Source organism: Phialemonium atrogriseum (assembly GCF_030411735.1).
Source record: "Phialemonium atrogriseum strain 8032-3 unplaced genomic scaffold QBC33scaffold_2, whole genome shotgun sequence".
In the NCBI taxonomy this organism is placed as follows: domain Eukaryota; kingdom Fungi; phylum Ascomycota; class Sordariomycetes; order Cephalothecales; family Cephalothecaceae; genus Phialemonium; species Phialemonium atrogriseum.
Window position 1 is genome coordinate 561,729 of NW_026848139.1, and position 18,664 is coordinate 580,392.

Here is an 18,664-nt window from a genome sequence, read left to right on the forward strand (position 1 = left end):
TCTCTCATCCTCAACTTCCGGATTAGTCGCCTGTTGGGTAGTTCCAATTTCACCCTCGGCGTCGGCTCTCGAGACCAAGCCCCGGATAGCAGAGAGTCTGGCATCCTGTTAGGCATCCTTGGACATTAGAGCGAAGTTGGTAATGTGAGATCCGCGGCGAGACTACTTCACTGAGTTACTTACGTGACTTGATATGACATTTCTCTCTGAATGGCTCCCTTAGTGTGGAATATATACCCATTACCACCCTCCTCCGTTTTAGAACAGGCCACCTGTGTAGTCCAACCCACTGGGCCTCGACATTGATGCCTTTGCAATTTCTATGCACCAACAAAGGCGGCCAGCCTGAACCTCGGCCGGAATGGATCCGAAATTATCATCGTCCCCAGCCAGTTCCCTCCATACTTGTTGATGGCCGATGCAAACCAAGCACCATCCAGGGCTTTATACGGATACTAGCCGAACGCATTGGTGATCGTTAGTTGCGTATCACTACATGGGTACATAGGTACCTACCCGGCATGGACAGAACGGAGTGGGAATTCGGAATTACCCCATCCGAAGTGGGTCCCAGGCCCGCACCGTCAAGACGGGATCATGCCATCATCGGCCGAACAAGAAAAGCAGGAAGCCCCGATTGATTGCCCAAGTCGATTGATCACGAGAGGCACCAGTACAGTTCCGAAGAGATGTTCAAAACGAAACCCCTGAGCTCGCTCAAGAGCATCTTCCCGCCGATCCACCAACCTCTCCCACTGAACAAGCGAGAATCCCAACAGCTACTCAATGCCCTGACTACCTCGTTCAGGAAACACCTAGACAAGGAGCACGGTTGGCTACCCGATGAGCCATCGGTCGCGCCCGTCCCGGCCGTGCCAATATCCTACTATGCATCTCCCACGCCGACCCTTGCGAAAGAAGCCCACCGACGGCCTACAGACCGACACCTCCGCGCCATTCTCTCCAACCCCCTCTTCAACTATGACCCTCGGGCCCGGGCGACCACAGGGTTGGTAGGAGCGCAGCGGGACCCAATGGACGTCTTCGACGAGGCGGTCGCTAAGGGAATGATGACGATGAAGGGCGCGCTTGGCTGCCTGATCGCAGCGCGGCGGGACATAATGCAATCGTCAACGGCATCGATGAAGGACGGCATGCGAGCATCGGGTGCGGGTCTCCGTGTGCTTCAATGGCTGCGGGCATCTGGAATGGAAAGAGACCTATCGTTTGTTTCGCATCCGAGGTTCATCAAATTCCTACTTCCCTTCCTCGTTGCAGAAGGATTGGACGAACTGGCCTGGGCTTGGCTGGCGAGACTGATAGCTGGAGAGGGGCCAGCCACGGTCAAGAAACAGCCAGCGGCATCATTTCTGCTCGAGGCCTTGGTCTATACCAGATCTGTCGGCGCTAGGAATCTCGACGACGCATACTCATCAATACTCCGTGGAGAAGAGATGCTGAAGGACAGCCCGGAATTTGCCCAAGACATGCTTAGTCCGTGGAGGAGCCTCGCATGGCTATCGACCGTGGAAGCTTGGAAGTATTCGAGCCCATCTGAACCGTTATTCGAATCCTATGTCGCCATTAGTGAGCACATCCGCAGGACCAAGAGTCTCGTACGTGCCCACCTCGACCTTCACCATCCCACCAAGCCGAGCCACGCCTTGGCCGTCGAATTCCTTTCCAAGGAATCGTTTTGGCAGAATCTCCTCCTGCCCTCGACACCTACGCCGGCCGCCCTAACAGCAGCGAACGGGCTCAAGCCCCAGCCGTCCAATTTCCATGTCCGGATCATGTCTTTTGGGCTAGACACTGTGCAGCACCTCACCCAAAGGGGCCAGTCGGAAGAAGCCCAATGGATACTCAATCTCCTCCGGACGTATCTCGGCCCATACTTCGCCCAAGATCATCCCCACCAAGACGGACGTCTGTCATTTGGCTGAGAGGACTTGACAATCCTGGGAGAGTCACAATGACCGGGACACCTTTGTCTGGCGTTGTGTCGTGGACATTTTTGCTCACCACATGGAGGTACTATCGGCCTCACTCGCCGTGGTGCATAGAAACATGCTCAGAGTTGCGCCCGGGCTCGTCCAGTGACGATTGGCGCCATCTCGCAGAGTCGATGGCCAAGTCGGTAGCTGAGTCCAGGTTTGGGCGTCTTGTCTCCAACCTCGACTAGGCTAGGAGCAGCCACGCGGACTGAGATACAGTTACGGAAGCTGATTTGGACCTTGTCCCAATATCGAAGCTGCCTGACATGCAGCGCCGTGTATATAATCGCCCAGTTTGGGTGCTAGCCAAATATTATATGGCCTTGATCAGGCCAAATGTCTTCATGACCTCTCAACATTATTCGAGTGACTCTTCACCGTGATAGCCATCTTCCAGTTCGGTGTTGGCCTTCAGTTTTCTAGTGAGTTTGAAACGGGCACGGAAGGATACGAACAGGAGTCTCCAAAGTACGTGGTCAACTCGTGTGTTCTCGCTATGGCATCACAGATATATAGGACTACATGGGCCGGTTGAGTCAAAACCCCAGGCTCTGTTGATTCCCTCCCTCATGGTCAAGCACGACCACCCATGTCCCTTTTCACTCTCCCTATCCCCAGTCTATTCGAGGCAATCGAGCTCCTTCAGCTCTCGCAATCACTGAACTGGGGAGGAGATTCCCCGGCCTAATCCAACCGCAGTCTGTCCCGCCAAACCACTGCTGGTGTCGTCATCCCGGTCCCAAACCTCCCACTTCCTTGTGTCGACTCATTTCCCAGTCTGCTGAGAAGGTTTCCGATATTTCCCTCCCACAGAAGAAAACGGCCATAACTCCCCTTCAGTTCCAGCGAATCTCGAACACAAGAAGGTCGTCTGGCCCTTCTAGATGTGTCATCTATCGCAGCCCACCTGGACGATGGCCTACAGATAGCTCCTTCGATAGTCCGCAGCTGAGAGCGCACATCGGTATCACCTGGGCCTGGCCAAGTCGGCTCGAGCAAGGTCTCTAGGGCACTGTTAGGGCACTGTTGCGTCGAACGATTCGGGTTCAAGTCCAAACGGCCCTGCCGGGGCGAGTGGCTTTTGTCGGAACATGCGTGTAAGCCGTTACTTCTAGAAATATCGTTTAGCAGGAGCTATCCGATATCTAAGGGGACGAGGACCTACTTCAAATCTGTCCGTAACCTATCCTGTCTCGAGTCTTCGCCTGAACCTCCACTGGAAGACGTGCGGAGTGCCGCTTAACAATCAACTGCCTATCGTCGTATGTCAGCAACGAACCAGCAGCTCGCCTCCCCTCCATAACAAGTCAGAACATACCCATCTAGGCCCACCCAGCTCAGAAGGCGTGCTTTACGTTCCGCCCAACCAACGGCCCCCTTGGCTCGAGGCAAATGCCCGTTCATGCCCTCACAATCTCGGGAATTTCAGCCTTTCAGCCGAGCTCTTCTCACCGGCGCCCGCGCCATCGAGCGCAGGCGTCTGATGACCACCGCCATAACTAAAAGGCCGCGGGAAAGGATGAAACGGGCCAAAATGAGCGCGGGAAGCGGGGAAATCACGACGAGCGTCCCGAGACCAGACGCAAGGGGGAGGGGCGCGCACCCGCGACTGACTTCGCCCTCGGCCGCCGCCCTCCCCCCGCGGCCAGCCTCGCGTACCACGGCCTCCTGTCGGGGGACTTGTTTATGCCGGGGGCTGCTGCTGCTGCCGCCCGGCCGCCGCTGTCGGGGCCTGGTGTGCTGGCTCGGCGGGGGTGGTCTCCCTCGGCGGGGGAGGAGGCGGCGCGGGTGGTGGTGTCGCCCCGCTCGTTGTTGTCGTCGTCGTCGGCGGCGTCCAGGCCCAGCTCCTTGAATATGGACTTGCGGTCCTTCCTGATGTTGCTAGCCATGGATAGTGGGGGCGGCCTTTGGAAGCCCTCCCGGAGTCGATCGCTGGTGTACTGGTGATGGAAGCTGGGACGGGTCGGGGGCGCAGGGCGTATTTCACTGTCTGGGCGACGGTGTGGGCGCTTCACGAGAGACATGGCGCGCGTCGGTGGCGAGCGATCACTTGAGCCTGTGATCACGGGCTCATGAGGGGGACCGCCACCACCCATACTCGCTTACGGTAGCTTGGGGGGGAAGTGGGTGGGATGAGGTCACGCCACAGCCTCTTAATTTGGGACGCGAATCCTCTATGAAGGACGGCGACTTGAGGGAAGAAGAGATGCCCGTGATGACGAGTCTGAAAGGGATGGACTTGCAACATAAAATTACAGAGAGAATGAGAACTTTGAGATGGAGGATCAGATCTCGGGGGTTAGAGACAACCCCACCGCGATTTCATTCCCCTTTCGCTATTGCCTCCTCCTCCTCGGCTTCTCCTTGGCCGTTTAGCCCTCCCTTGACACAAGCCATCTTGAATCGCATCGACCAGACAAAGCTGTCAATGGCGCCGTCCCGGGGACTTAGGCATTCCCCAAAGGGTGGTGTACGTACGTACCGAGGTGTGTCCATTGGTCGGGGTCCAATTGGAGCCACCCTTATTACATCATCCACCGCGTCACATGGAGACCTGAGCGACAGGGATCTTGGCCTTGGAAGAGGAACTCCAGATCTAGGTTCTCGACCAGACAGGGCTGTTTCTCCCTTTTTTAGTGTACGCCATAGTCTCCAGCTTGGGGTCCATGGAGAACGCCGGCTCCCACGAGTCATTTACCTGCCTATTTAGTGCTGAAAGAGGGGAGAGTAGGGTTTTCTTCTCAACCGAACCCTGACCTCGCTCCAGTTCCCATCATGCTATTATGGTAGGTATATAATTACCTAGCATACGGATCTAACTTTGATCCACCCGAGGATCTCTTACTGCTAATAATCCAGTTAAGCTATTCAATTCACCTTGGTGAACTTCCAGGAGGGGCCTCAGGCAGTGGCGGTATACTTCCCTGGTAAAGTAGAGAAGGCTCAATTGCAATTGGAAAGCTTGTAAACGGATGGAATGGAAACGAAGTAGACGGCCGAGGAGTCTGGTTCTTCCACAGATTGACTCTCCGTCCCCAAGGAGGGACAACGGATATCCCTTGGTCAAGGCATACTACGAGTAAATGGCCCGTTATATGGGAGTAAGGCGTTGCTCTAGGTAGCCAGGGATGACTTCTCACGGCAGCAGCATCCATAACGACTCGCGGTTAGAATATGAGGTAAGAAAGATAAACCATCATACCGACGGCACCCAGATCTGAGGCCTACAACGATCGAAGGATCTACGTGTTACATTAGCGCCTGGGCTTGGATTTCAGCTGTCGGGCAACCTCCCTCTCGGTAAGGAACACGGATGGGAGACGGCGACCCTCGACGCATGAAAACAGTTGCCCGAAAGAGGTACCACGCAATTCGCGACGACACATCGACCTCATCCCCTACACCCACCCCTCCCCAGACCACACAATCACGCCTTCTTCTCCTCCTCGCCCACCGCCACCAGCCTACCCACGACCATGTACTTCTCCGAGAACCTCTCCTCCCACCCCTGCAGCGCCTCGAGCTCGTCCCTCCCGAGGTCGGCCAGCGTATCCAGCGGCCCGTCCAGGTCCTTGGTCAACATGTCCTCGTCGAAGCTCCCGCACGCCAGGCCGCGGGAGGCGTCGCGGCCGGCAAAGTTCGCGTAGGGCCCGCCCGGCCCGTAGAAGTTGCGCCCGCTCGACACGTCGAAGACGCGGCCCCGCACGGCCAGGTACACGGGCGCGCCGGCCTCGCCGTTGTACGGCAGCAGCGTGTGCGGCGTGAAGGTCCGGAACACGATCGCGGGCTCCTCCTTGGGGAGCGTGGCCGGCGTCGAGGGGCGGAGGAGGAGCGCGTAGAGCGTGTAGAGCAGGATGCCGAAGAGGGCGATGTTTAGAGGGGTGAAGATGGAGGAGCTGCGGAGGCGGGCGCGCGGGCAGAGGTTAGCTTGGGGAGCCTCCGCGGATGTTAGTTCATGCTGCGGCGGAGGATACGTACTCGCTCTCGCCCGGGGGCTTGGACGCTTCCTGGGCCATGCGCTGCTCGACGTAGTCCATTGTGGTCGGTAACGTACGGCGGGAACTCGGGATGGTGTATGGGAAATCGCACGCTGCGGATTGGGTCAGTCGGCGAACATGCGCGGGCAGACAGGCACCTTTATGCCAACGGAGGTCATACCTGCAATCAAGGGGGAGGCTGAGTGAGATCGTCTATCTCGAGAGACCGTTGCACTTCTCGGAATATCATGGAACCTTTTGGGAGTTGAGCCTCGGGCCAGCAGTGGACCTCCACTCCGGTGGGGTTCGCGCGGACACGGAAAAAGCCGTCTCCGATGTTCGAGATTCGTGGTGGTGGATTTCTACGTGTGGAAACCCACAGCTACATAAACTACCTACGCTGCTACGGTAGCACACAAAGCTCAATCATCAGCTTTCTCCCAGTCAAGGGTCCCCGCGTTGAGGTCCCTGATCAGGAATCTCTGCAGATTCTCATAGCCCTCAAGGCCATTGATCACAATCCACATCATGGCCTTCTCCTCCATACCGCAGCCCATTTCCTGGAGCCGCCGCTTCAAATATTGAACTCGATCCTGGAACTTGGCCATGGAGTCGAAGTTGACCCGCTTGATCTCGCAGAGCTGCTTCATTAGCTGCCCAGCTGCGCCCTCTGAGACCCTAGGAATGGCCCTGTGGACCAGGTCGTACAGCTTCTTCGGGTCCATCTTCGCGTCTGTAGCGTCCCATCCAGCGTTCTTCAACTGACTTCGAACGTGGGTCAGGGAGCTTGACAGAATGAACAATACCATCGTCCTCTTCGACTTCGTCTCCGGGGTAAAAGGGTGCTCCTTTTCAATGTATTCTTCCAAGTTGAGCAGGTTCAACGCCAGCTTTAGTAACTGGTCCCATTCTTCGAGGTTCTCCTCTCCCTTAAGGAGAGGGACCTTTGGGATATCGTATCGAATCTCTTCAGACATCTTGAAGCTATCACCTTTACGAAGCTTCAACGCTGATTGGTCGTTCGGAAACGGGCTGATCAGACAAGCTTCAGTTGATCTGAAAGGGTGGGGAAAGGTGGGTTGTGATTAGCCAAGAGTCAGTCGATCAATCGAAAAGTGGGTACTGGCTGGCAGGTGAATCCGTTCCGGTGATTTGTTTGACCACGTTAAATATAACGCGCAGGAAATAATCAAAATATTCCCTAGAATCCTTGGCTTCAATAGAATCTGAAAATAACGTGGATCTTAAGAAAATGCACGGTTTTGGAAGCCTAAGGGCTCATGACCTGTTGAGTGTGATGCGTGCTGGATTTCTAGGTACCTAGGTACCCATGTGGAAATCCACAGCCTGTGCGTTGGACCCCCAGTCGGGGCGTGTATCATGACGTGGGGGCTGGCAACAATGTTGACGTAGGTCCTCTGAATTTGTGGGAAGCAATCCTTCTGTCATTACTCCCTAGCAGTGCCTAGGTACCCAAGGCTGGTTGCCAACCTAGGTAGCCCATAGATCGATCAGGAAGCTAGTGACATCACAAGCCAGGTGTCTCAGCTCAGCTGGTGCAAAGACAGCGTTGCTGCTTCCGACTCCTTACTCGTAAACAAATCCAAATTCTGCTTATTTCTACCTAGAACAGAGAACACTATATTCCAATCCAAAAGTTGAGAGAAGAGCCCAAGATGGATTTCGTCAACAAGTTTACCGGGGGTGGCAACAAGGCCGAGGGACAGAACACCCAGGGCCAGGGGTCCAATTCCTCAGGCGGTGGCTTCATGGACAAGATCAACAGCGTAGCTGGCGGTGGACGCGAGAGCGAGAAGAACGAGGATATGCTCGACAAAGGTCTGTCTCAATGCGATGGTGGAATACAATCTGGCCGCCGGCTTGGAACGTTGCTAACCGTTACCCGTCGTCGCAGGCGTCGATTGGGCCCAGGAGCACATTTTGGGCCAGGGTCCTCAGGATAATGAGAGTGCCGTCGAGCAGGCCAAGGACGAGCAAATCTCGGACTACATCCGAGGTCAGTACAAGAAGACCACGGGCTCTGACTTGCCTATCAAGGACAAGGAGAGGACGTTTGGCAGCTAGAGCGATCAGATAAAAATCGGCATGTATGCGGGCCAAAGAACTTGTTTGTACTGCAACGAGTGTGGCTCGGTTTCTTTATGCTACTCCTGTCTGGCGTATTCAACTCCATCAAAACATGACTGCAGCTGCTCCTCGGTCTCTTCAAACTCGTAACTGACTGAGCAGGTTAGATATAGTCAACCTATCCACCAAGCTGTGACCAAAACAGATGCTGTTCCTTGCAGAATTGAATCAAGTCTTGCTCTTGGGGCTGTCAATCCGAACGATCCCAGACTTTTCACAGAGCATTTAAGAAAGATGCGAAGTGAAATCCATACCTTGAGACCACAAGACCATGGAAGTCATCAGAAAAGACTGCCGGTTATTAAACTAATCTGTTCATGCTGCCCGGACAACTTTATTTCAATCCCGATTGCAAAACTACTTATCTCTAGAACACTCAACAAAAAAGCTAATGCAATACTATGATTAACGTTGTTTCGCCTGCTTTAGAGAAACTTAACGATTATGCACTCTGGATTCATCTCTTTGTTGTTGATGATTGAAGGTATGTGCCTCTGTGTCAAAGGTTGAACGAATATTTCTCGCATGATCAGAAGGAAAGGGGGGGTCCAGTAGGAACGAGGGAGCGTAATTAGTTTCATTTCAACCCTCTCCCTGTTTAATCGCGCTCTTCGGAAACTTTGCTCCTGAGAAACGTGTACAAGGGGTGGTTCGTTCGAAATTTACACTTCTCCATTTCTTAGAGAGAATGTGAGTTCTCTAGTGACATACAATAGCTGAGTGAAAACAAACCCCAAACACATTCGTGAGATGTTCAAGAACATGATGCCCCTTTGTCATGAATATAGCTTGCAACAGACGGTTCATGGCATTCTGCACAGGAGCCAGAGTCTCAAATTGGCTATAGGAGCTATTAGTTAATGGCCAACACCCACGAAGTCCTTCTTCCGAGTGCTTAGCCGGAGCCCAAGCACTCGACTTTACACACAACGATTGGGCAATTGGAGGCTGTCAGGCTTGAGACTTTGCTGTTGGGTTGGTTAAATTGTCTCAAACACGGTAGCCAAGCCCAATCTCCACACCAAGCCCAACTTTTCCACGTCTGCGAAGTTTTGCTGCCACCAAACTTCGCCCTCCAATGGCAAAAGACCACGTCCAATTCGATTCTGCATATTAGGTGGCTCCCACCAGGGCCTAAAGCCCGAAATCGCACACTTGTGGGTGAATAAATGATCGGATACCGGCACAACTGGGAAAAAATTCTGTCGGAAATGACATCTCCGTCCTTTACTCGCATGCTTCATGCCTCTCTCAGAGCGTGCATGTATGCATAGGAACTGTACCCCGACAAAGCAACTCTCCCAAGTCCGAACGCAAGACCCACCCCGGATCCCCCGACAGCCCCACTTACTCCCGGTACTCATCCCCGCGCCCGTGCAATGCCTCCGGCCCCGCCAAACTCCCCCCCCCTCCCCTTTGCCCCCCTCCTCCTATTATTCCTCCTAGGCCTCTCCCTCCTCGCCCAACCAGCAACGGCAGCCCCGCACACAGACAACAGCACCGCCTCAGCAGGAGTCGAGCCCCGCGACGGCGACGGACGACGCACCCCCGGCTCGGACTGCGCCGGCTCGGAGGGCCTGTGGGACTGCATGACGGACTCGTGGCAGCGGTGCGCGTCGGGCCGGTGGAGCGAGGTCATGCAGTGCGCGGCGGGGACGGAGTGCGCGCCGGCCGGGCAGAGCTACGAATTCGAGGTGCGGTACGCGGGGGGCGGGGGTGGTGGGGGTGTCAGCGGTGGGTCTTCCGGGGTGGTGGGGAGAGGGTCTGGGATGGGGTCTGCGGCTGGATGGGGGGTTGGGCTGGCCTTTGGGGTTGGGGTGTTGCTGGCTGGTTGGGGGCTGTGAGTGGTTTTGGTTGGCTGGTGTTTGTGTTGTGAGGTCGATTCGAAGGGGGTGGATGGTGGACGCCCCTTGGCAACTTAGATGGTGAGTCGTCTTGAAGCTTCGTAATGTTTATCACTCAGAAGGATTGACGATTGTGAAAAGGGAGAGCTGCCCAGCTATCCGTTATCCACTTACAACATTTGTAAGGTTGTGCTAGTGTTAGTTTCCTGGTATAGGCCGCTTGGGCTTGATCGAGAGGCATGTCAGGATGAATTGGGGGAGGAGCAAACAATTCACCTCACCGGGCTGACAATCAGCGTTTCGCCTATATGGATGGAGTTTATCGGAGAGCAAGGGGCTACCTAACAGGTAATACTTGGATAGTAGGCTCGAGGCTAGCCAGCCTTCCCATCAACAATATTTTTTCTAATTGTCTGTGCAATTGGAGTTTCTCCTCGTCGACACTTTCGGTGTTTCTTGTCCGCCAAGATTCCTCGCACGGCAGCTTTAAGTCTGGCAAGCCGGATCCACCCGTTCCCCAACCCGCTCACCCATGAGCGACGTGTATCCACCACACGAGCACGAGCAAGACTAGATCAGGGGTGAACGGAAAAAGTCATGGGGTGTGCTCGAGTCCATAGCCTCACCAATCACGTCCTCCCCTTTGAGCAGCAATAGCTCAATGCGGTCGTGGAGAGGTGGGGATGACCCCTTCCCTTCCAATAGTGCCGCCAAAACGTTTGAAAAAAATTCCACCAGCCTCTCAAGCTAAAACGACCAGGCTAGGAGATCACGCTTCGAAGGGCATGGCGCCTCCCCCCCGCCCTATTTGTGGGGAATTTGACGCTCATTGCTGGAAAATATTTTGGTTGCAGGGCTGGAATCCCAAGAAGATGGGCCACCATGTCGATGGCAAATTTATTAGATGTTAGAACAGAGCTATCGACATTAAGCATGTAAATCCGTGCAGGTTATGGCCTGTTAGTGTTGCTCGCGGAAAAACCCAAAGTACACAATTGTGGTATCCAGGGTGGCTTCAAGCCGCCTTTGATATCCTTCTAGAAACGGAATAAAGTTTAAGCTGCCATGATTACTACCGAAATTGCTTAACAGCCGGCGGTCACGGAAAGTAACCTCGATCTCAATCAGCCCCAGAATTGCGGCCCGGCTCAGGCGCAGCTGGGTGGGGAGGTCGATACTTTGGGGTAATTTGTCGAGCTTTAATCCGCACGGGCTACGGGGTACGGGGTAATAGAGCTTCGAAGCTTCACTGGTATGGGCGAATAGCTAGATAATGGATGGTTCAGAGGTAAGCTTTCAACCTCAATCCCCCAAGCAAAAACAGACACTAGCCCCGAATGCAGATCCGGCAAAGGGCGGAGCCGCTGGCGGGGGACTCGCTCGTGGCGAAACTCTCATTGGTGGAATGACTCGCTGCCCATTTCCTCCATGACAACGGCCAAGGTTAGGCGAATCTGGGGTAGTTAGCTCTCTCGTGGAGACTTTCTAGCCAGTTGGCCATGGAGCTAGGTGCTGTAGTGGCTAGAGCGAGCATATGCTCATCCCGTCCTAAACCGAGGAGAGGACGAATCAGATTCCCCAAACTAGGTCCATGTCGAACTTCTCACCAAACCAAGTTCGTGCAAGTCTGCAAGATGCTAGTCTTAGCACCCCCCTGACCTGCCTCTCGACAAGGCATTAAAAGCCCGTCGCGTCTCCCCTTCTCTCCTGACTTGCCAGCCATCTTCCCGTCTTCTTCCTCCCATCAAGCACTGGAGTCGAGGGTCCTGGTCTTCACTTCGCAGTGTTACACCCCCTGAACAAGAAGCAACAGAAGGACTCGGTATACACACGTGGAGCGGCCAGGTTTAGCACCTGCACAACACCGCCAAGATGGTCACCTCAAAGAGAGTTTACAACTGGTGAGACAACCTGCGTTTCCACACATGATGCGGCCCCAAAATGCCTAACAGGATCGGCTCAGGTACGTGTCGATGGTGGCGGCAATGTGCATGGTTCTCTACGGGTAAGTTCTGGTTATCCCCCTATCCGACGCTTGACACTTTGAGCAAGTCGCAACTAACCAGAGCCGATCAAGATACGATGCGTCAGTCTTCAACTCAGTCCAGGGGTCGCCACATTGGCTGGCTTACTTCGACTTGAATCCGGTATGGTGAAGGCCTTTCCCACATGTGCCTGTCGGCAAAGACGTGGGCTCGAGCTGACGGCCTTGCAGAAAACCGACACATACATGATCGGGCTGATAAACACTGCCTACACGATTGGCGCTATTGTTGCCGGGTTTTTCATCGGTGGTCCTACTGTTAGTTTCATATCCATCCAGTCTTGACACCTCTCTCTCTCTCCTAACCAATTTGGTAGGCCGATTACCTGGGGAGACGATGGGGGATGGGCATCGGCTGCTTTGTGACCATCATCGCCACCTTCATGCAGGCGTTTGCGCCGCGGCACCAGATTGGCTGCTTCATTGCCGGCCGAGTCCTCATCGGCCTCGGTCAGGGCATGGCTCTCACTGCCGGCCCTATCTACATTGGTGAACTGGCCCCAGCGCATATTCGTGGATACATCATGGCATTCTGGCAGCTGTTCTACTCGGTCGGGTCCTTCATCGCCTACTGGATCAACTACGCTTGCTCGCTGCACCGCGAGAGCCTGGGCGAATGGGAATGGAGGATGGTGGTCATCTTCCAGCTCATGGTCCCTGCCATCATCATAATCCTGCTGCCCTTCCAGCCCGAGAGCCCACGGTGGCACATCAAGAAGAACAACAACATTGAGGCCGCCAGGGCTGCTCTCCGCACGGTCCGTGACACCGAGCAGGAGGTTGAGGAGGAGGTCTTGGCCATCCGCGAGGCCGTCGAGTACGAGAAGGAGGCCATCAGCAGCAACTACAGCGCCCTTTTCAAGGATCCCTCGGTCCGCAAGCGTCTCTACCTCGCCTTCATTCTCAACATCGGCCAGCAGCTTACTGGCCAGGGCACTCTCAACTCCTACTCCACCGCCATCTACAAGAAGGTCTGGACCTCGAGCCAGACCATCAACCTCATCAACGCCCTCAATGCGACTTTTGGAAGTAAGTAATGGAGATTGCCCTTCTCTATTTGCTGCCATGAAACGCCCCTGCTAACTGTCATCCCAGTTCTCTTCACTCTCAACGCTGGTAAATACCACCACTTGTATCCTTGACACTAACACCATCCGACGACGACACTAACGGTGCAAAATCTAGTCTGGACCGCTGACCGCTTTGGTCGACGATGGTTGTTCATGGTTGGTGCTGTTGGAATGGGTTTCTGCATGAGTAAGTGCTGCCTGTGCTTCCTTTACAGCACACTGAAATCAACTGACACCACCGCCAGTGCTCGTTCCTATCATCAGCATCGCGACGCCAGACGTCAACGGCACCAAGTCCGAGCCTGTGGGAATCGCCATTGTGTTCCTGCTCTTCTTGTTCATCTTCTTCTACAAGCCATCCTGGGGTGCCGCCACCTGGATCTGGACATCGGAAATCTTCAGGTACGCATCCTTCCTTCTACCCAGTCTATGCCGTGGAGTCCACCTAGCTAACGAAGACGCCCCCCTCTCGCAGCATGAACATCCGCGCCCAGGCTGTCGGCATGTGCTCGCAGATGCAGAACGTCGCAAACACCATCTTCCAGCAGTTCTTCCCGACCTTCCTAGCCAACGAGGGCCTCAAGTGCCTCTTCTTCTTCATGGCCATCAACTTCGTCCTCGCCGTCTTCGTCTACTTCTTCATCCCCGAGACCAAGCAGATCGCCCTCGAGGAGATCGACGTGCTCTTCGGCGGCAGCAACCACGCCGACAAGGGCGCCCAGATGCTGGGCGTGGGCATGGGCGCCGACGCCCGGGGGGCGGCTGGGGGCCAGGATGACGGCAAGAACGATGAGATCGCCGTCGCTGTGCAGAGGGAGAATAAGAGCGAGGTGGTTTAAGGGCCGGGTAATTTGATGTTCATCCTTTGTGGAGATGGAAATATTGGAAATACAAGAGAAGTAGAGCCGCTGGATGGTTCAAGCAAGAATAATTAAGGAATTTCTCACCTGCTGAATCAATCCTCTTGCTTTGGACTTGATCCATTTGAATCCACCACTATTCTTCAACTGAACTTAGAGTGCGCGAGGGGAACACACCTAAAAGAGCCTATGGGTGGACCACGCAGTCTAGAGAGAGACTGTGATATATTGCTGATTAATGTCCAGACGTAGCCCATTCTGAAAAGCACATCTGCAAAAGTCCGAGAGCACGCCTTTATTATGTATCTCTAGTCGAAAAACCACCGTTCAGGGGCCCCTGAATTCACGGCATCCAATTAATCTAGGCGCGCCCCCCCCCCCCAGGGTATCCAAGTCAATATGCAAGATGCACAAGATAGTATGGATTAGATTGGATAGCATAATTAAAATCCGTTATGACTGCCGCTCACTGGGCACTGGTGGAAGGATTCATGCATGCGGCTATGCAGCACGGTCCGCAAATAATGGTCCGCAAATGCCTTCCAGCTGTGATGTGTGACGGCGCTCAAAGTGCCAGGCATGCCCTATGGCTGACGTAGAAATTACATCCTCCATCCAAGCTCCAACATATAGGTTCTTTTAAACAACCAATAATGTTAGACGTTGGATGTAACATACCGTAGAGACATCCTTACACCGGTTTTATATCCATCCTCTTTTGTCTCATTGCCTCACCCCCCCAAGCGCCCCATCCCGTCATCCCCAAAAACAGCCAAAAACCAAAGATGGAATCCCAAACCAATCCCCCACCCAAAGAATCCCTCGAGAACCAACCCCCCTCCCCCAGCCACGCCCCCTCCCCGCCGCCGTCGCCCGCGACCTCAGCCCAGCTCGAGCCAAGCCGCCTCCTCCGCGACTTCAAGCACGACCCGACGCTGACGGGGCGTTTGGTCGCTGGGCCGCGACGGGGTGCTCCGCTCGCTGACTGCCGACCGCTCCGTCGTCGACGCCGTGGGTCTCCCGCCGCGCCTGATCAAGGCGCTGCTGGACCGCATGCCTTTCCGGGCCGAGTTCCGCGGCGTCGTTCGGCGCCGCAGTGCCGCGCGAGCAGTGGTTCCGGCCACCCGACGGTGTCCCGCTGCCGCCGCCGCTGGTGCTGACGTAGGAGAGGCGGAGAGAGGCGGGGGCGAGGGTGGGGGAGAATAAGAGGATGTTGGAGAAGGTGAGGGCGAGAAGCGGCGGCGGCGGGGTGCCTTTTGTTGTGTTTGATCATGATCTGGGATTGAAGGGGGCTGGGTCGGGGGTGGAGGATGGGTCTGGGTGAGTCTCGTCTCATCGGTGACATCGTTTGGTTTCCGCGATGAACCTTGGAATATACTAGAATGTTGTAATTATGTGCGGGTTTTAGTAGGCAATGGTAGTGAAGAATCCCGGTTTTGATAGCAAGACTGGATGGGCCAACAATGGTGAGAATTATGTGCTAAGACGACAAACAACGAGTTCTAATTAGCTGGCCATACGAACTGCAAACTGTGTTCAATGCGGCACGCACACGTATGGTGTTGCCAATTCAGAGTTATACAACTGACCCCTCTCAACTCTTCATTCAGTTTTAAACGATAGAAGCGATTCGGATTTGAAATGTCCTTGGTTGTATTTTTCGTAGGAGTAACTTTATCCAGACTTCTCGAGTTGAAGTAGAGGAGGCTTAGGACGACGAACGTATATTACCTACTAGTAGGCTGATATTGATTTCAGTTACCCCAGTCACCCAGCCTTATTAAGGATGCTCTTATGAAATCTGCAAGCCCTCTGCTTCTGTCAAACTCGATTACAGTGAGAACATGGATCCCGGTGCTTCCTGTTCGGGCACCTCTCTGCTCTCAAGGACTGGGTTGTTCAGCGAAGTATGAAAGGACTCCTTGGATCATAATTAGTTGGTGTCACGTCGAACCAAACTCACATATGCAAGATTGGGAAGTATGAGGATGCAAAAGTGTATATACGAAGGAAGGAATCCCCCCATCCAAGACTGAAAATATGTACAGCTGAATCTGCCAAGCATGCGAAATCGAAAGCCCCCGAGGATCACACGATGCCATGCAAGTGTGTTTTATCTTTTTTCCTCCCCTGTGACCCGATCCGTCATACTCGCCGGCCGGCGACGCAGCTTGATTCGTCTCAAGGTGCTGCTGTTCCCGGCCCCTTCGGAAGCTGGCCCCGACGTACGGGGCTCAAGTTCTTCCCGCGCCATCGCCGCCGCAACTGCGGCCGCTTACAGGCACTGGTAGTACCAGTCGTTGAGGACAGTGCACTTGAGCCCGCTAGCGCACTTGGTGGCTCCCTTCCAGTCGATACCGCCGCACTGCTCCCAGTGGCCGGCGGTGGCGCCATTGCCGCCACCGTTGTTGGGAGGGTTGGTGGTGGTGGTCGGGGGGTTGGGGTTGGTGCCGGTGCCGCCAGCGCTGAAGGTCGAGTTGATGGGACCGAAGCGGATGTTGGAGTAGACGACGGTGGAGCCGGGGGCCTGGGCCTCGACATCCTTGGGAACGCCCGAGGTGGTGGGGCAGCTGCCACGCGCGGCACCGGGCTTGTTGCTGTCGACGGGGTAGGTCGAGTCGAGCCAGAGCATGTTGGCTGCGTGGTCGTCCCAGATGGACAGGACGAGGACCATGGGCTGGGCGAGGGCCTTGCCCATCTGGGCGAGGCCGCCCTTGTTCTTGAAGGAGTCGTTGTCGCCGAAGGCCACCTTCTGGGCATCGCAGAACTTCTGAGTGATGGAGTTGCCAGTAACACCGGAGATCTTGGACTCGGAGTTGGGGATGACCTTGCCGTTCTGGACGTAGAACCGCTTGATCTCGGACAGGTTGCCATCAGAGCCCTTCAGGAACTGGGTGACAACGGTGAGCTTGGTCTTGGTGTCAATGGTCATGCCAGGGCCGTAGAAGTTCTTGTCGCCCATGCGGTAGCTGTTGAAGTCGCATCCATCGGGATCGCACACGCCAGCATACCGGTCAGTGCCGTAGGTGCCGCCGCAGCCATTGCCGGTGCACATGGACTGGCCGATAGTTGTGCAAGGGTGAGGAGTGTAGGCAGTGGCGATGTTGTTGGCCTCCCTGGTAAATTGTGAGCAACACTTGGCTAGACAGATCGGGGTGGTTTTGGGGGAGGGAGCCTTACCAGATGTCCATCTCGGAGCAGCAGCTGCCACGGTCGCCGAACCCAGCGTTCTCATCGTTGCTGGAAGGGTTCCAGGACTTGACGTTGGCCTGCAAGGTGAGGTTAGTGAGCGAAGCAGGTGGTTGGTGGGGGAGAGGTGGCTGATGCTTACAAGACCGTTAATGAACTTCAGGTCACGCGGGCACTGGCTGTCGCAGTAACCAGTACCGTACTTGGCACCGGCCTTGTTGGTGGAGTACTTGGACAGACCACCATCGGCGTCCATGGAGACGAAGTAGACAGCGCCGTTCAGGCCGCATCCAATCTTGGAGACATCAACATCCATGGTGAACTCGTTGCCAAGGAGAGTGAACACTAGGCAGCTAGTTAGCGTCATATTCAAGGCCCGGGAAAAGTCAAGCTTGGAGAATACGAACTCTGATACTTGGTGTCCGACTCCATGAGGTACATGCGGGAGCCAATGTTCTTGGAGTAGGGACCGGTGGTGACGAACTTGAGCGACATGGAGTCGCCGGTGGTAGTGACACCGTAGGTGCCGGCGTAGTCGGCGCCGTCGAGGCAGCACTTGGCAGCGCAGTCGGCATCCGTGGCGCAGTAAGTCGAGTTCCACTGGTTACCAGTGTAGCAGTTGGTCTCGCTGTTGGTCTGGTGGAGCCATCTCCAGTTGGAGTCGATGGTGACGGAACCACTGACGGAGCTGCAGCTACCTCCGGCAGCGCACTTGGACCACTTCAGAGAAGGGTGAGTCTCGGTGGTGAGAGAGCATGCCTGCTGGGCAGTGGCAGTGGCCACGAGGGCGGCGAGAGCAGCGAACTTGGCATACATGTTGGAAAACGTGCTGGAGAGACCGGAGAAGTAATGGCAGAGATGGTTGGGTTGAGCGGGTTGGAGGATTAAGAAGTTGGATGGAGACGGGTCTCGTCGAGGTGTATATATATGTCTTTCGAGAGTGGCCTACTCCAGCCCGGGCTTGGGCCCAGACCCGTAGATACACGGACCGGAAGGCTAAGAAGTGAGTGCCTGGCCCCAGACCAAGCAACTCTCAGACCAGGAACTTCGGCCCCCCGACCAGGCCTCTGTTCACCTCCCAACCCCAATGGCCAGGGCGGGGCGTGAGTCTCCCCAGTCCCTCACTATGAAGACGGCTTGCGGCCCGCGGGGATTCGAAAGGTGCCGGACCGGCCATCGCCACTGCCCAGCGAGGTTAGGGCGAGGCATGCGTGGTACGTGCTGTCCAGGGGCCAAGGACCAGCCATGATACGAAAATTGGAGCTTCATGGCCACGAACTTTCGGAGTCAGGTTGAAGTGACCCCAAGGGGCTAAGTCGCACCCCGCATGCCAGATTTGGGGGTTGGGCGGGTTCGCCGTTGCCCCTTTGGATACAACCGGGTTTGTTTGTCCTGTTCGCGGGGGAGTAACCTGGGCATGAATGGGCGCACCAAAATGGTTAGGACTGGGGTTTACACTGGTGACGATGTCACCCTGTCCGGGGCGCTTGTAGTGGGACGGAACAATCCCGTGGCCGAAGACAGAGCAAAAGCTGATC

At 55.3% G+C, this 18,664-nt stretch overlaps 8 protein-coding genes across 8 annotated transcripts; 4 read left to right on the forward strand and 4 right to left on the reverse strand.

Moving 5' to 3' along the window:
* Window positions 1-689: 689 nt before the first annotated feature.
* QBC33DRAFT_510971 (uncharacterized protein) lies at window positions 690-1,943 on the forward strand (the record flags this gene model as incomplete). The annotated part of the gene is made up of 1 exon (XM_060425802.1): window positions 690-1,943. One exon carries the CDS (start codon window positions 690-692, stop codon window positions 1,941-1,943), a length of 1,254 nt encoding a protein of 417 aa, XP_060287664.1.
* A 1,607-nt stretch (window positions 1,944-3,550) lies between these two features.
* On the reverse strand, window positions 3,551-4,090 carry QBC33DRAFT_554620 (uncharacterized protein; the record flags this gene model as incomplete). The annotated part of the gene is made up of 1 exon (XM_060429533.1): window positions 3,551-4,090. The coding sequence occupies one exon, from the start codon at window positions 4,088-4,090 to the stop codon at window positions 3,551-3,553; it is 540 nt and encodes a 179-aa protein (XP_060287665.1).
* A 1,331-nt stretch (window positions 4,091-5,421) lies between these two features.
* QBC33DRAFT_554621 (cytochrome b5-like heme/steroid binding domain-containing protein) lies at window positions 5,422-6,031 on the reverse strand (the record flags this gene model as incomplete). Its single annotated transcript, XM_060429534.1, has 2 exons — window positions 5,422-5,890; window positions 5,973-6,031. 2 exons carry the CDS (start codon window positions 6,029-6,031, stop codon window positions 5,422-5,424), a joined length of 528 nt encoding a protein of 175 aa, XP_060287666.1.
* Window positions 6,032-6,173: 142 nt separating this feature from the next.
* On the reverse strand, window positions 6,174-7,119 carry QBC33DRAFT_154695 (uncharacterized protein). Its single transcript, XM_060422185.1, has one exon. The coding sequence runs from the start codon at window positions 6,946-6,948 to the stop codon at window positions 6,394-6,396; it is 555 nt and encodes a 184-aa protein (XP_060287667.1). The 5' UTR covers window positions 6,949-7,119; the 3' UTR covers window positions 6,174-6,393.
* A 286-nt stretch (window positions 7,120-7,405) lies between these two features.
* On the forward strand, window positions 7,406-8,725 carry QBC33DRAFT_523778 (uncharacterized protein). The gene is made up of 3 exons (XM_060426666.1): window positions 7,406-7,810; window positions 7,887-7,988; window positions 8,227-8,725. Exons 1-3 carry the CDS (start codon window positions 7,648-7,650, stop codon window positions 8,253-8,255), a joined length of 294 nt encoding a protein of 97 aa, XP_060287668.1. The 5' UTR covers window positions 7,406-7,647; the 3' UTR covers window positions 8,256-8,725.
* A 773-nt stretch (window positions 8,726-9,498) lies between these two features.
* Window positions 9,499-9,963, forward strand: QBC33DRAFT_591748 (uncharacterized protein; the record flags this gene model as incomplete). The annotated part of the gene is made up of 1 exon (XM_060431658.1): window positions 9,499-9,963. The coding sequence occupies one exon, from the start codon at window positions 9,499-9,501 to the stop codon at window positions 9,961-9,963; it is 465 nt and encodes a 154-aa protein (XP_060287669.1).
* A 1,535-nt stretch (window positions 9,964-11,498) lies between these two features.
* On the forward strand, window positions 11,499-14,283 carry QBC33DRAFT_615695 (major facilitator superfamily transporter sugar). Its single transcript, XM_060432637.1, has 9 exons — window positions 11,499-11,864; window positions 11,927-11,968; window positions 12,041-12,110; window positions 12,179-12,265; window positions 12,325-13,036; window positions 13,103-13,123; window positions 13,193-13,264; window positions 13,323-13,479; window positions 13,553-14,283. Exons 1-9 carry the CDS (start codon window positions 11,836-11,838, stop codon window positions 13,914-13,916), a joined length of 1,554 nt encoding a protein of 517 aa, XP_060287670.1. The 5' UTR covers window positions 11,499-11,835; the 3' UTR covers window positions 13,917-14,283.
* Window positions 14,284-15,923: 1,640 nt separating this feature from the next.
* QBC33DRAFT_154952 (cellulose 1,4-beta-cellobiosidase) lies at window positions 15,924-18,233 on the reverse strand. Its single transcript, XM_060422186.1, has 4 exons — window positions 17,534-18,233; window positions 17,269-17,471; window positions 17,118-17,206; window positions 15,924-17,053 (listed from the first exon to the last, which is right to left on the reverse strand). The coding sequence occupies exons 1-4, from the start codon at window positions 17,940-17,942 to the stop codon at window positions 16,213-16,215; spliced, it is 1,542 nt and encodes a 513-aa protein (XP_060287671.1). The 5' UTR covers window positions 17,943-18,233; the 3' UTR covers window positions 15,924-16,212.
* Between the last annotated feature and the right edge of the window lie 431 nt (window positions 18,234-18,664).